At 39.9% G+C, this 17,008-nt stretch overlaps 1 protein-coding gene across 6 annotated transcripts in view; it reads right to left on the minus strand.

Annotated features, from left to right (window-relative positions):
* Window positions 1-13,769, minus strand: part of LOC118229274 (netrin-G1) — an 87,644-nt gene extending 73,875 nt beyond the window's left edge. For 2 of the 6 annotated variants that reach the window (XM_035421119.1, XM_035421114.1), the window contains exons 1-2: window positions 10,506-11,063; window positions 3,791-4,462 (exon numbers count right to left, since the gene is read on the minus strand). In XM_035421119.1, the coding sequence (XP_035277010.1) occupies window positions 3,791-4,036 (246 nt within the window). In that variant the 5' untranslated portion in view covers window positions 4,037-4,462; window positions 10,506-11,063. Of the gene's footprint in view, window positions 1-3,790; window positions 4,463-9,508; window positions 9,525-10,159; window positions 10,478-10,505; window positions 11,064-13,392 lie in introns of those variants that run through there. The other 4 variants (XM_035421115.1, XM_035421116.1, XM_035421117.1 and 1 more) reach the window with 4 other exon arrangements.
* Window positions 13,770-17,008: the final 3,239 nt, after the last annotated feature.

Here is a 17,008-nt window from a genome sequence, read left to right on the forward strand (position 1 = left end):
CAGAATGAGAAAAGGATGAGAGGATCCATGGTCCGATTTTGGTCATCCTCTCAATCCACTTGTATTTTGGTGAGGGCAAAACACTGTCAAGAAACCTCCCTGTGGATGGCGCAGCACACTCAGTGGAGGAACTACTTTCTTATCTCGCAGTAGCAGCGAGCACAGCACCCGTCCATCTATATCTGAGTGGGGGATCTGACGGAGAAACAGAACTGCCTTCACTGAACCTTGAAGTTCTGAGCCTGTCATTTCAACCACACAGCAAAGGCGAGCTCCACTGAAGAAGAAACACAATTTACTGTGTTCCCATTTACCTGTTAAACAAGCTGGGTTCTGATTCCTTCTTTCTCTAGTCTGGCAATGCTGAATTGAAACACATTCCCCAGTGTCTGTGCCTCCCAGAGACAAATCCCTAACGACTCTGTGAAGATCCATTTAAATGATCAAGATGTGTCTTCTATTGTTCTGTGCCAGTTCAGATTTAGCCTATTCAGATATTGTATAGATCAGGGTCTGTGTCAACTCTGAGCCAATCCAGATAACACGAGGATTATTGAAACTATGCTAGGACTAGCCGGTGTTTTATGTTTTTGTGGGAACATTCATATCAAGGATGTGAATCGGTTCATCAGTGATAAAGCCAAGCACCCAGGGCCACCACAGGCGGAAACATGCTAAAAATGTCCCCATTACCTTGTTAACAGCTCTCAACAACACTGCCAATTAGAGATGTCCATAGAGATGTTTGTCTGTCCTTGAACAGCTCTGTTGAATAAATAAGCAATCACTGCATACAGTGTGCAGTAGTTGGCAGTTTCAAGATGGTTTCTGCCTTGCCTTTATGTATATTCCCACATGGAAAAAGTGGGCACTAAATCGCAAATTAAATGCCAAAGAAATATTTCCCCTCAAAATCAAGCATTCTTTTATAATTGATCGTGCTTATTGGTCTTTGTAGACAAATTCTCCACAAATGCCAGAACCTGCCTAGACATCAGTCTAACACAAACAAATGTACAAAACTATATGTTTGAATGCTATTTGTGCAACTGCTGTTGTGCTTCAGGGTCATAATTCCTGCATACAAATATGGTTTTGTACCAAAATCTAAATTTTTTAGACTTTGAAATATCTAAATCCACAGCTAATGGCAATGAGTTTTACTTGAAATTTGAATTAGAACTTGACCCACTAAAATATTTCACAGCTGTGATACAGTGGTTTTTTGTTAGAACTTGGACCATGAAAACCTATGATCTTAGATTCCCTCCCTGTATATGCACTGATTTTTTTTTCCAGAAAAGGAAGAGACATGACTCGATCTATCGCTCCTTAAATAATCAAATGGCACATTATACTTTCTCTCAGACATGGTGCTCTTCAGATTCTTCACCACATATTTTCCTTTTTCCTCCCTATGCTGAAAGGCATTGGGCACAGCGGAACTGCATAGCATGGCCCTCCATTTTGAGATGGACCTCGCCTGGGGCATGAACGTCGATCCCAAGAAGCAGGCTCCAACAGAAGCACCAAATTCAGCTGTACCCACCAGAAAGCTTCCGGCCCCCACGTTGAGATTTAATTGCCGGTTCTACACACCCCATGCTTCATAATTACTTTGATAAAGGCGGTTAACAAACCGAGGAGAATATAATATCCTGGAGGAGATCATCTGCACCAAGGGATTCAGGCAGTTCAAGGTCAGATGTCAAGGGTCAACCCACAGGCAGTGGAATAAAGGCATCCATGGACAGACTTTTCTGCAGATATGCACCACGGGTTATGTGACAGAGGAGCTAAAGTGAGATTTATGAAGTTGTGCACTTCACACTCCGCCTGGAGCCATGTAGCATATTTCTCCTTTCTGTCTGTGGATAGCCATGGCTGTGAGCTGCTAGGCACCTTGTGGTTCTGTGTCAGTGAAAAACCTTGGGATATTTTCAAATTGGATACTTCTAAATGGCCCTTGCAAGGCCACTAGCTTTGTGTTTGGAACATTACTCCAAGGTTTTCAAAGGCTAATTTCAGAGACGCACACCGATTTACAGGAACGTTCAGTAAATAAACACTTCACCTCGCAGTTGTCATTAGAATTTGCCTGGATTTGGTATTTTAAATCGGTGTTGGCATTCTCTCCAGGGTTTGTTTTGAAATTCAATCATCAATTTGAAATACCAGTAACGGCTAAGTAAATAGACACAATCATGTTTCAGGTCAGAGAGGATCCTCTGTATTTTTGTGATCAAAAAGTGGCCACTCAAGCCAGTTGTTTTTTTTTCTTTCTCAAAGGCAACGATTTTATCAAAGAAAACCAACATGCTCATATATATTTTTGAGGTACGTAAGTCTTAAGTCTGAATAATTACACTATGAATAAAACATTGTCGTTATATACAGTGCAGTCCACATGTGATTTTGGCTCTGTAATCCACCACATTGGGTTTGAAATGCAACAATCAATATGAGGTTCAGACTGTGAGCTTTAGTTTGAGGGTATTTCCTATGTATAAATAGGGCTGTAATTCCTATACATATCACCTAATATGGATGTAAATACCCTCAAATTAAATCTGACAGTCTGCACTAACCTCATGTTCAATATATTCAAATGAGTCACTGTCCAAATACTTACGAACTTCACTGTACAAGTAGAATAATTCACTGATCATAGCCCACAGAAAACAGTTTTCAGTTTGATATTTCCTCCTCATTTGACTCCCCTCCCTGCAACGACAAAACTCTCTGTGCATGTACTTTCTCAGTGTCTTCGGTTTTTGAATCTTCTATTATCTAAAGAGCTTGGACATCTGGATGAGCCTTTTATTTATATGATCACTCCAAGGATTGCGTGTTTTACTGAAGATGTGCCAATGTTTGTGTGCAGAAACTTGATCAAGATGAACCTTTTCTATTTAAAAAAGGAACCTGGAGTGGTTGTATAAAAAAGAACCAGTAAGAATGTTTAGTTAGACATAATGGCCTTTTGACTTTCTAATTGCTTGATACCGTGCTTCCCACAACTCACAGACTCTGGGAATGTACTTTCTCAGTGTCTTCGGTTTTTGAATCTTCTATTATCTAAAGAGCTTGGACATCTGGATGAGCCTTTTATTTATATGATCACTCCAAGGATTGCGTGTTTTACTGAAGATGTGCCAATGTTTGTGTGCAGAAACTTGATCAAGATGAACCTTTTCTATTTAAAAAAGGAACCTGGAGTGGTTGTATAAAAAAGAACCAGTAAGAATGTTTAGTTAGACATAATGGCCTTTTGACTTTCTAATTGCTTGATACCGTGCTTCCCACAACTCACAGACTCTGGGAATCATATTCTAATGTTTACTGGTTTCCCAGAAAATCTCATGTAATTTCTAGAAAATGCCAAAAGAACCATTGATGCTTGACTTATCACATACTTAACAAGCTGGCTATTTATATATTCCAGTATGTTTACAATATTTCAACTGAGCACAAGCCTTCTCTCTTGGGAACAGATTAAACACAAATCCTCCCCACTTACTTAAACTATTCATTGCTTAAATGCACTTTAAATCTGACCCATTACTTTAATTTTACGGTTCCTCAAGCATAAAGAGTAATCATTTACTGCATTTATTTTTGTTTGTGTGATTATGTACACACATACTGTAAAAGGATGTGTGCGTGATGTAATTACAAGACACCACTCTCATAGACTATTCCTGATATAAAAACCTAACCCTTTGTATAAAAAGAGATTTTTTTAAAATCATACAGTAACATGGAGGCAGGGCGAATGGCTTAAACTCACCAAAGCACAGTACGTCTCCGGTGGGTCACCACAGGTGATGTTGGGGGGGTCGAGTGTCACTCTCAAATATTTGGTCATATCGGTGGCCTCGGGCTGGCAGGCCATGTAATCCCAGGTCAGGCCCTCGTCGGTGTAGACCTGCGACTTGCAGACGTCGTAGTGGCCCCAGACGGAGGGGTAGTGCTGCATGGCCTGGCACAGGCCGGCCCACGCGGCCTGCAGCGTCAGCAGTGCCAGCCAGCGCATGGCTGCCCCCTTCCCCCTTCCTGTCCCTGCTCAAACGACGTCTCTGATCGACTTCTCTGAAAAACCGCAAGCGGAGCTGACGTTTATTGCACCATAATCCACTCTCTGCTGAACTGAGGACTCTGGGAGGAAGTCAGCATGCCCAGCGTGGCGTACCGCTGGTTCGGGGGGCGTCTGGCTTTTCCGGGTTTTATTTGGGCTGGCTCTCGTCTCCGCCGGCGTCTAGGTCGGCGTGTCGTCTCGGCGGGTGGCGGCTGACAGTCCTGGCACGGGTGGTAGATGTTGGGGGTGGGGGGGTGGGGGGGAGGGTGGTCTCGAGAAGCTGTCTCAGTCACACTGATAAATGGCCCCCCTTTGCCTGAGCAATGAGCTCCTGCTGTCTCAGGTTCGCTTCCCGTGGATCATCACTCACCCATCGGCCACGCACTGTAAGGAGGAGGAGGAGGAGGAGGAGGAAGAGGCAGCAAGTGAGGAAAGGGATGATTTCCAGAAGCAACCAAGTAGGCATAATTCCACAAAACAAGGAGCTACCCTGTACCCTGTATGTTACACTATACTGTATTACCATACGTAATACTACACGACACAAAATTATACTTATACTTCGCTCAGCTCATCCTTGAAATCTCATTGCATACCGTCCCGCTCCATTATATAGTATAATTATTAAACATCTATGACTGGCTGAGTTATGGCCAACTGAACGTAAATATTTTAAATTAATTAACTGAAACTGAAACCAATTGAATATTTAAACATTCCTTGCCCATGCAATATGAACTTTTGAAACAGGACTCCCTTGCTCCAGGTCTAGAGCCCACATGCAACAGCTGTAGCTCTGAGTTTTATGTAATAGCTAGACCCTTTGAAATGCATGAATACTGTTTAGCTTACAGTAGGGTAACCAACAGAGCAGTAGTCATGGACACTTTTCTTCCTTCCCTTGTGGCAGGTTGTTGTTAAAGAGCAATATGCATATATTTTTAATCGATACCTTGAGAAAATAATCAGCTTTGGCTTTCATCAGTGGTGTGCGGCCACATATCGCTTGAGGGAAAATTGAGGACATTGCATGAAAATAAGGAAATAAAGGAAAGGAAAACTTGCAGCCTGTTTTTCAGGCAAATAAACTTTGCATGGGAGGAATCCTGGCTTGCGGTGCTGTCAGTTACACCTATTAGCTGTATATATGGTCCTTTAGCCATAGTACAGTAGCTTTACAATGTCAGTAGCAGAATGCATTACAGCCTCTGTGCAGTTACTGTGATACTAGTATTCACAGCCAGCCTTTCTTTGTCAGCCTGGTCATGTGCCATGCATATCTCTTGTCAGAAATCAGCCATTTTCTAATTGGTAATATAAGGTTTGGGGTTTCACTCCACTTTGAGGGAAATGTGGGCTGTAAAGGTAGGCTTTGACTATTAATTACCACTTTTGAATTGTAACTGTCAGCTGTAGTCAGCCTGGACTCATGTAAATAGTTTGATGTAAAGGTACATAGCAGATGTCTGACTTCAAACATTAGGCAATAGATGTCTTGTTATCATGCTAACTTGCCAGATAACCCCTTAAATACGTACAGAGTTGGTAGCTTTCTTTGGGCTTAAGATTTTTGGCTGGAACGCAACAGTGGGGCTAGCTACAAACGCGGATGTCTGTGACTGAGTGACTGAGTGATGCAGTTACACCATTGGTCGGCCGAGTTATGAAGTTACACCATTGGTCAGCCGGATGAAGTGTGTTAGGTTCAGCCATATACTAGGTTTTGACCTGATCTTGTTCATCATAGCTCACTCTTTGTCAAAGTCTAACATGTCATTTAGAAAGCGTGTTTCTGAGTCAAAATAGTTTACATTGACATATTTCATGTTGTAGCAATCAAACATCAATTAATTTCATCAATTCTTTTAGATGAGAGTGAATTAATGGTAAATGGACTGCATTTATATAGCGCTTTTATCCAAATCGCTTTACAATTGATGCCTCTCATTCACCAGAGCAGTTTAGGGGTTAGGTGTCTTGCTCAAGGACACTTCGACACACCCAGGGCGGGGTTTGAACCGGCAACCCTCCGACTGCCGGACAATCGGTCTTACCTCCTGAGCTATGTCGCCCCCCAATTAACTGCTATATCAATCAGTGTAACAAAAACCATGACAATATATCATTATGCAATGGCAAAAAAAACCCCTGAATTTATGCTTGTGCTGTCATGAATTACATTTGAAAAAACATAAAAGTCCTTTCTCTGGACCTCAAACACACAGCCTTCCAAAATGCTAACAAGGATTTAGCCTTGGATGTCAACTACCCCACTGTGGCAATATGTTGCTTAGCATTAGCCTACAGCACTCCCCCCCGGAATATGAAAGGCAATCACAAGCTACTATCTATTGATGGTGTTTTAATCTGTTTGAAGGGAAACTGTTTTTGGATTAATTTCCTTAAGCCCACAAGAGGACATGATTTTACTAATAAAGACACAAAATGAAATATTGCCTGTATCTGGCTGTTAGTCATATTGCAAATAATAATAATCCAAACCTCTTGAAGGTGAAATCCCTGTAGAAATAAACTAGTATTTCTTGGTACTCTGATAGTAGTGAAGTCTAGGGAAGACTGGCACGTCGCTGCTATTTATAGGCAACATATATACGGTGTGTGCTGCATATTTTATAAGACTTAATGAAATTCCTTCTAACTCCAGACATCTTGGGTCTAAGGGGCTGGAGAATGCGTTTAGACTCCAAATATCTTTTGGGATGTGTCATTCATCTTCTCCTTCAGATTCCTTGTTACGGACATACTTAAACTGCGCGAGGCTTGCAAACATGCTAGAAAAGGAACAATTAAAATTATGTATCTAAAAATGTTGTTCTGTCCATTCTTCACCCACCATAATTATCTAGACCTATAGGCCAAAGCTGACAAAAAAAGCAATAAATAAAAGAAGACAGTGATGGGAGAACATTGACCTGCTTTTATAAATTCAGGAGTGTCCGCAGAGGAGACGCCAGAGGTAAGAACTGCAGCAGAATTACACACAGTGTTCTGGGGCGTGTAACTAGATCTGATTAACAGCTCACCATGACTTCACAGACATAATATTAATGTATTAAAATGTCAGGGTGCCAGGAACTGATCCGGGATGGCCCGTTTGGTGTGGGGGAGATAAGCAGAATGAGCTGACACAGATTACACGGGCAGACAACCGCTGGAGTGTATTAGAGATCACAGGCGCAGGGCCGTTATCACTGACTATGATTTAGATAAGCCGTTTCTCTCATTATTCAGCAGTTCCTTCGTGGGGTTCCTTTGTGACTGCACAAAAAAGGACCGGCCCGGTGATGCATTTTAAATGACACGCTTATGGACCAAGCACTTCATCCCCCAGTGTTCCTGCTAACTGTATGTAACGAGGGGAATGAGAAAGAACACAAACTATAGATCATAGATACCTAGAGACACCTGTAAAACTGATGCCAGATAATATTCACAATGCCTGCTTTCTATGCTTTTGAGTACAGCCATTTCTGATTTAAAGCGCATAACGATTGCTTCCCATTAAGCTGGAGCAAGGTCATTCATTGTTCAATGCAAAACAAACACCGGACTGATTCTCACTTCTGATACTTTATGCCAGAGGACTAGCCAGCTCTTGTCATGCACCGTGCTTGCTGCTCCATGGCACGACCTGGACATGTGGGGGGTGTGTTTTCAGGCTAGCTGTCCACCAATGAGAAATGAGAGGCCCCAGTTCGTGTCCAAAGACATTAATGATTCATGATGCTCTGTGGCCTGGGAGAAAGCAGCGCTGTGCCAGATTTCTTTCTGTTTTTAAAGACGGCGAAACGCTCCCTAGCGCCCACTTGCATTCCGACCCCTGGGCCGCTCAAGCGTGGCAGGCTGCTCCAAACACAGCATACTAACACGCCTGGCTGCAACTGCCACTCAAGTAGCTTCAGAAAAGAGTGCATAATCAATTTACGTTATTACCATCTCTCAAGATTTCATGGATTCTCTCCGCTCTCTTTTATGTGATGTCACAAAGTACTTTCTACCTCTGACTTCATTTTTTCCCCCGTGCTCCCTTCATTCTCTCACTCTTTCGCTTTGCAGAGCTGTGCAGGCACAGAACCACAATGCAGCCTCTGTCTCTGTCACTCACTTTCTCTCCCCCTCCCTCCGTCCATATAAGCACCGAAGCGGCTAAGCTAGAAAATGATACAAATAATGACAAAGCATATACGCGGGGGAAGGGAGCTATGTTCTCTCTGAACTGGCCCTGCTTTGTACAGATATGTTCTCACCATACAGGAGTGCCAGACATATTATTAAAATCACTTTTCCTGCAAGACTACCTCATTGCAGAGCTTCTGTTGCAACATTCCATGCTGCTCAGATTGCTTTTTAGTTGGGGTCAGCAAACAGGCATGCACAGCAAACCTCTAAGCGAATGAGAAGGAATACATTTTTAAAACTAACTTTAGCACCCACCATGTTGTTATGATGAAAACAATTTAAATGGGGAATTCGCACATGGAAGTAGCAGGTCAAACAGTATAACAACAAAAACTGCCAATATGCACTGGATCTTATAAACATCTAGATTCCTTGTGAAAACAGTCTTCAACATTCCGAGAAAAGAGAATTCCAAATTAATCTATTTATTTGTACTTTAAAATTAAATAAATATATTTACATATAATCAGTTATGGGCTGTAAACGAGCAAGATTAGAATTAGGTTTTGGACTATAGCTGCAGTGTGCCTAATTATACAGGTGCCCTGTTATGTGTATATATGGAATTCTTGCAATAGTAACCTGACAAAATGAATTTTCTGATAAAATACTCAGTTCAAATAACATTACACCTATTCGTAGCTGTCAAGCATACATCCCCGAAATTAAGAATCAGCCAATTTCATAAATTTTAGCCAACCATTAAACAGAGTAAAATTATTTAAAATAGGCCTTACATGCTATTGATGGACATGCAATTAAACCTCCATTAAAATAAAAATTTTGAAAAAATGATCAGTACTAAAACGTCTGTTATTCTGTCAAAAAAGTTGGCTTTCTGGTTGGCTTCATTGCAGTAAATGAAGAACATTTTACCATTAAACTCCTGCACTACTCTTAAGTTACCTAAGAGTCTACATTCCAAATTCATTTTAAGCATGCATTCATTGGGAGCAACAAGTCGATTTTTCTTTGTCATCTATTATTAATATAAATATATCTGAATATATTAAAGGGCTTAATATCGTTCTTTAATACGCGACATGGGATGGCTACATAAGCATATGACAGTGCGGGAAATGAACTGCAATATTATGTTACAGTTTTAGTTCTGCACGTCGGACAAGATCTTACCAACACTCTTGGATTGCCACACAGGAAAAAAAAAGTGTCAGTGCGTATGTAAGCATGCACGCGCCTAATAGCATCACTCATTCATAGCACATTTACCTTGTTGTCAATACGCGGCTTGTAATACATTCTCCCAGTCTTCAAAGATCGGCGGAAAAGCAGTTTTGATGAGCGTATTAAGGAGGTAGCATAGCATAAAGATTTTAATACCCCCACCAGAGGGCGATATAATTTCTGGAACTATTTGTACCCCTGACAAATATGTGCCTGCAAAACACCCTTCAACAAAGCGGATGATTAATTTCTAACAAATTATCATAACTGGTCTTTTGAAACAAGAAGATGTTATGATCATTCCAAATAATCTTCGGTCTCTCTGGTCTCCTTCCCGCCCTCACTCATAGCCAGAGGAAGAGAATGGGTAGGAGTTGTCTAACAAACTTATATTCAGGGATATAAAGGTAATTTCACCAAATGTGATCTGAGACCTGTAGAAAATCATGATGATGATGACAACGACGATGATGGTGGTGGTAGTAGTAATTATTATTATGATTAATTTATTAACAATCGGCTACTACTGGTTGTAATAATAATAATAATAATAATAATAATAATAATAAAAATAAATGTACTATTCATCATCTATTTATTAACAGATTTTCGTATTTTTCTCTATTTCCCTTTTGTCCAAATGAATTCAGGCGTATTCATATTTGTAAAACATTTAGCATTTCACGAAATACTTACACTTCCACAGTGCGAAGAGTCGGTCTTACTGAGTGTTCAACAAGTTCAGCAGCTCTGGATGCTCTAAGATATGCGTGCTAATCTAAATTTGATAAGCTCGGGGGATGGAGTCACGAAAAAAGTTGATGGTGCCAGAGTGTAAATGAGCTGACTAAAGAGAGATTTATGGAGCTTTTCGACCCGCGTCAATCTTCACTGAAGAACCGTGACACATTTCCTTAGCTTGCAAAAGCGGTTGAAGCAGAAATCGAGAAAGGACTTCGAAGTAATCAATGGTCAGAGACTCAGACTTACAGTAAAGGGATTCACACTGACAACCTCACACGTTGTTAGATGAAACACTCACCACTTTTTATCCGGAGTGCAGTTATCAGCATTGGTCATTTCTCTTTCCCAAAGGGTTCTCAATAAACTTTATCTCGAGCTTTATCGTGCTTGCGTTTTTCTTTTCGAGTTAACCTCCTTGTGTCACTCTCTGAAGGTGGATATTTAACCCCGGGAAGCGAATATATCACAGTCTCCGCGAATTGTCTTTACGAACGCATATCTGATATTGGAAAGAGGACATAACTCACTTCAGTTCGCTTCGGTGGCGAAAAAATCCTCTCCTGTTCTCAGGACTCACTCCACTGAGTGCTCGGCAAAGAAGATTTAGCATACAGAGCACTCGGAGAGTCCATTTGATGTGATAAACATCGCCCAAAGATTCGCCTAGTTCTCAGGTAACAAGTGCATCATCTCCGATCACATTGATCTGCTTATTTTTCTTTGGGACACTTGGAGGACAAATGTAACAATATGGAAAGGACGGAAGCTTCCGATTTCCACCACCTAACATTACTGGTAGATAAACAATCTTCTTCAAATGCGAGCTAATATAACGATTGCAAGCCCTCTTCGGGTGCAATACTTGTGCAATCCGCTGGGTCCTAAAGGTAGCCAACAACAGTGTAAATTATGATTACTTGTCAGCATTGTGAATGCAGATTTAAGTATACATTTTACATAGCTACATAGAAGTTATCAATAATATTACATAATCTATTTCAAAATTGGCTACTGCGACACTGCACTTGTAATGTTTGCTAACAACCGGGTGAATCACTGTGAATTGTCCTTAACATCTTTATGAAATCCTTATAGTAATAACAATACAAGTGCAGTAAAAGCTTTGTAAGTATTAAACTGTTAAATTGCCTCCAGACGCGTGAGCACAGCACAGGAGCTCATTTCATGCATGTCGTGGCACGGATTAATTTACCTATTCGGTATAGGCTACAACTGGTAGCCTACAACATTCATTGCATTTAATTATACATTACTGTTGTAATTTCAGTATGTAGATGTCATTTAATTTGGTTACATGCTCATTTACGAATACTTGATAAGTACTGACACTGGACAGAAGTTGTTCTTTCAACTAAGGCCCACTCTATATGCCACCGGTGCGCATAAAAGTCAAACCCAGGAGCGCTTGTCTTTGGGCGAGGTCCACCGCGTTCCAAGAAACGAATGTTCCGGACAAAGATCGGATATTCAACATTGGCCAAATACTGCTTGGCGTCCAATCCCTCACAATTGCCTCAGTTAAATGACTACTTGATTACGATGATATAAGTAAAGAGAACTAATTTTCCAATATGCATGATAACGTGATGTGTATTTTAGCTAAATGACAGGCTCTTTATTTGATGCGCAGCACTTGAATTTATTCCATTCTAGATGTGAACGGTCAGAAGAGAGTACTTAAATAGCTTCCCACGGGAACATTTTTGAAATGCTCAACATCAACATAAAACCCCACTGAATGACAATGTGCGTATAACTTTCTGGTATGTTAAAATTACTTCAGGACCAATCAAGTTGGCTCTCGTTGGTTTAGGTGCAGTGTTTGGTCGTTTGATATCGTTTAAAGTAGCCCAATTAACGCTAGGATAACTATTAAAACAAGATAATTGTGCATGCATTCATTACATTTTTAGCTCGGCTAAGGCCATACATAATTATTGTTCGAAATGTTATTGTAAGGAAACATAAGATTCTCGTAGTTTAGAAACAATTAAAGATAAAGATGAAAAATTAAAAAAAGAAGTTAGAATGCGATTTCATTCAAAGCAACCACCCTATGGGATACATTTCGTTCAGTTAAGTTATAGGAGGCATTCATCATGCATGACGTGTAATTTGCGATTGATTAATGGACAAAAAATGCTCTGTATACATTATTGTGCGGTAGAAACTACAGGATAAGTGGTTAAAATTGTTGAGTTCATTTTCTATACAAAGCGCTATAATTTAGCGACGATTATCTTTTAATATTACTTGTAGACTGCGTGCCTACGTCAGCCTATACTTTTGGGAAGCCAGCACTCATTTGTCGGTTACAATTCAACTTAACGATATTTCAAGGCAGCTGTTGGGTAGGATACCCTTACATTTATATTTACCAAAGTTTCCACAGAGATGGAACAGTTTTCACGGCAGTAGGCTATATAAAGCAAACATCACGCTACACGTCCGACGTATTAAAAGTTGAACAACCCTAACCCTAACAGCAGCAGCAGCAACAACAACAGTAACAACAACAAAAGTATTTATAAATTTACTGCTTTTTGAAAGACCAAACTTTGGAGTCTTCAGTGAAGGGAAATGCGTATATGCATTTAGACTACACAGGAACTTGATTAGGCTATAGAAAACCGTCGCCGTACTATCACACACTAACTGCCTACAAGCTAATCTGTCTATCCAAAGTAATGTGGAATCATTGCAGCAAAATGTTTAGGCCTATCTTAGCAAGTTATGCATAATGCAAACTAGCTTGATTTACTTGAACAAACCATTCAGATACAGAATGTAGCTATAGAGGTCAATAGTGTAGCAGCCATACAACGTACACTATTGCGGTTTACAGATTCAGAAAGAAAATATGAACATACAGCTGGCCAAATATTTAGCTACAACTGAGCCAACTGATATGAATTAAACATATATGCCGTGAAACTACAAAGCACGATGAGCAAAAATAGGCTACATTTGAACTACAACAGCGCACCACATTAAATTAGTAAAGCAGCCCCCCCACCTCTCATTTACCGTTCCTTTCGTATGCGCTTAAATTTTATCGTTTCAATATCCCTTTGCCACGAGTATAGGCTAGTAGTTTTCTACCTCTACTATCTAACAAAGACGTTGACATAATCGAACTACTTTATCAAAATTGTAGTGCTTACCTTTCACATAAGAGATCCGTTCCAGTAATGTAATATAAGAGAACCCGCTGACAATTTCGCCAGTGCTTACTGGTTTCTGACATTAACCTGCGAATCGTGCCAACCGCGGTCAGAGAAGCAAACTCCGGAATGACTTTTCTTTGCGATTCCGACGGAGTGGAGTCATAAAAACCCCTAACGCCACTTCTGTGAGCGGAAATACGCGGCAAATGAATGGAGTGACAGGTTGGTGCAGGCAAACTTTTTGGTTTCGATGTCAATTTTGAGCAGGAGGATGGCATGGTAGTCCTCGCCCCGATCCTGATAACCATACAAAAGGGCTTTCTCACCAGTAAGATGCAATCACTCCATGCTGGTGGATTATTGGTTTGGGTACACATATGGGACTGGCGTTGCAAATTTGAGTAACACGTGTTTATAAGGAGACTGCTCAGTATGCTGAAATCCCCAGGATGTAGAAATTATTGAGCTCATCACTTGAACTTGAAGTTGTGTGCGTGCGTGTGCGGGTGTGTTTGCGTATGTGTTTGTTTGGGTAGTGGGGGTTGTTGGGTGATGAACTCGCGTTCGAGTACTCTAATAATAAACAAATTCGAGGACTGATTCATACCTTCTGACGCGTGACTCTTTATGGAGCTGATTTGGTGTGAGATGCCTTTAATTTCAGAACTGGACAGCTCCAAGCGACCCCTCCTGTCTTTCCATATAAGCATATCGTGAGCACATCCTTTTCGCTGTGATGATGGACCCCATCGACCGAAGCATGAAGAATTCACTATTTCTTTTTTGTTCAGAAAGTCAAAGGAGTAATCACAAATGAAATGGCGTACTATAGATTGCCCGAAAGCAGTATATTTATGGACAAAACATCACATGAATTTTAATAGCTGGTAGTGATTTGTGTATGCAATAAAAAAATTGTCTAGGTGTGTCATCACAGCCCAAACGTGACCAGAGAAACATTATGACACCTTGCATTCATAGGTGGTTTAATTCTGAGACAGAACTTGCACACTTTTTTCTCTTTATCTTTGTTTCAGCCGTGGCTTATTCCCATATAGCATATAACGACTAAGAAGTATTAATCTACATAATATACGGTTTTCATTCTACTGTGCATCTGCATTTGTGTGCATTGTGACTGGATGTTATGCCCTTATTCAATACATAGTTGGATACAATTCCCTGTGAAATACATAAGTGACACAATTGTATTTATGCTTCAGGGACTCTTCAGATGTCTGTACATTTGTGGTGGCATTCAACATTGACTAAAGTTCTACTTTACACATTGAATCAGTGTCTTCTCAGCCATGGGCACTTTCTGTGCCTGAAAACCCTCCTTAACCTTACCTATCTAGTGTAAGTTCCTGCAAGAGCAACTTATAGATCTTCCCACTAAATGTCTGAATGTACATTTAATTAATATAAGGCAACTTTTCAAAAGAAGCAAAGCCAAGTCACATAAAACTATGACGAGCTACAAATAGCTGGCAGATCTGATGACATGGGCCACGGAATTCACACCTCCACTTGTCCATCGTGTTGCTGCTTATTTTATGTGCTACATATAGAATGCCATAGAACTACTGTACTTCTGCATAAGAGCACAAGAGTGTCAGTGGGTTGTAATATGAATGAAAAAGAAACATTAAAAATATATATTTTAAATGGCATTAAAATGTACTCTGTAATATATGCTAAATATATGAAAGTGGTAAGAATGTATAAATTTTGTGAAATATGATCTTTGGATTTTGCATTTTTGCAATTGATGGAGATTTATTGTTTGTTTAATAAGGGAGTGCTTAATTAAGGTGACTTGATCTTGCACATGAAACAGATTTAAATGTCAAGGCTTAGAATAGATGGTTGTCTGAAACTAAAGACACACCTCAGAAGTTATGTTCAGCAGTTAATAAGCTGAGTCTGTTACTCAAACGGTGTTGGTTGGGATCCTTGCTGTGGACCTGAAGTTGTACCTTTAAGCTGGTCACTGGACTGTGTCAGTAACTGCTCAGCAGTATGAATGGATGGTATGCAAATTGAGAGCAGTATGAGTCACCACATACAAGGGCCTTTGCTCAACAAGTATATTGCACAATAATGTTGTTTTTCTCCTCTGTTTTCAACTCATAATATACTGGCATAGGGCTGCTTTTTCTCTTATTGCTTATTGTTTTAAGGAGAGGTTTGAATAGGGGAAAAATACCTTTCCTCCAATCAAAATGATATTTTATATTTTGAATATGGACACAAATGCAGACTTTTTTGTACTATGACTTATTTTTTTAGGAACTTATGCAAATCAACTTAGGAATAATTAAAATGTGCAATTCTGCATATTAGTTAAAACATTTTTTTCCCCTCTGTGGATTAAGTCAGAATTCACTCTCTGTTTAAATGTGAGGAATAACTCAATAGCTGGCAATTTATAGATGGGGTTACAAAAATTAGTTTTATTGATTAATTATTTTTTTAAAACCCTATGCATGTGCTGAAAACCCTATGCATGTGGTTTTTTCTTCTATTTTTCTACATATAATACCCCATAAAATAGAAATGGCAAAATATAGCAAAAAAGCTTCTGTAAATTACCAGCTAATTTGGTTAAGAAGCATCATGTCATATATGGTAGCTATATCTATAAGTTAAGCTGGAAAAGGAAATGTTCGTACAGGAAATATGTAATTGTGAGAAAATGGCAGTTAAAGTAAATTGTGTGCATGGCTATACTTGATGCAGCTGGTATAAAAAACATTTAAATGAACTATTAAATTTAGTTTCTGAACATTGTTTTGGATATTTTATGAAACTACAGCAGTTGTTATATATTGTAATCTCAAAATTGTCCTATCCAGCCAAAATGACCATTTCATCTGTGGTGCCCTCCCCTTAAAAGTGGAGCAGGGGTTTTTGTAAATATCACACTTGAGTGGAATGGCACGGGAACAAAATTTTAAAAAATATAAGATTATATGGGATCATGACATCCCACACAGTTTGTGGAGTCTTTCCTGCTGCTCACCAATTGTGATGTGGGCCTGTGTTTTGTATACAACTTTCCTAAATGGATTAGCATTTATATTTAACTTTCCAGCAGGATTTACCCTTTGCCCAAGTTCCACCAAGTGCTGAGGGCATTCAACTTAGAAATGTTTTCGAAAGAATGTTGAGGGATTTCTTTTGTTTTCAGAACTGACAGCTTGTGGATAGTGTGTGCAAATCTGAACTCTACAATGCCGATATGAGCTTTCTTTAATGTCCCAGATCAGCTGTTCCACCAAACATGATTTTAATATCAAAACTACCAAGGGCTCAGATCAGATTCAGTACAACTACAATGCACTGTCTTTGCTTTTCAGTTCTGCATTTCCTTTCTTCTCATAGCTACAAAGCAGCATGGATTTGAGACAAAACGGTAGCAAAACTGCATAATGCGTGGTCTAAGCTGAGGGCAATATGAATTAAGGTTAGTAATAGTAATGCATAATAATGGCTTGCATTTATTTGGTGCTTTTCTCAAATTCGAAGTGCTTTACAGTGATGAGGGGGAAAATCCTACCTTTTAGTTAAACTGGGGGATGATTAGTGACAAGTTGAGACAGCCAGGTTG

Source organism: Anguilla anguilla, chromosome 6, assembly GCF_013347855.1.
Source record: "Anguilla anguilla isolate fAngAng1 chromosome 6, fAngAng1.pri, whole genome shotgun sequence".
NCBI classification, from domain to species: domain Eukaryota; kingdom Metazoa; phylum Chordata; class Actinopteri; order Anguilliformes; family Anguillidae; genus Anguilla; species Anguilla anguilla.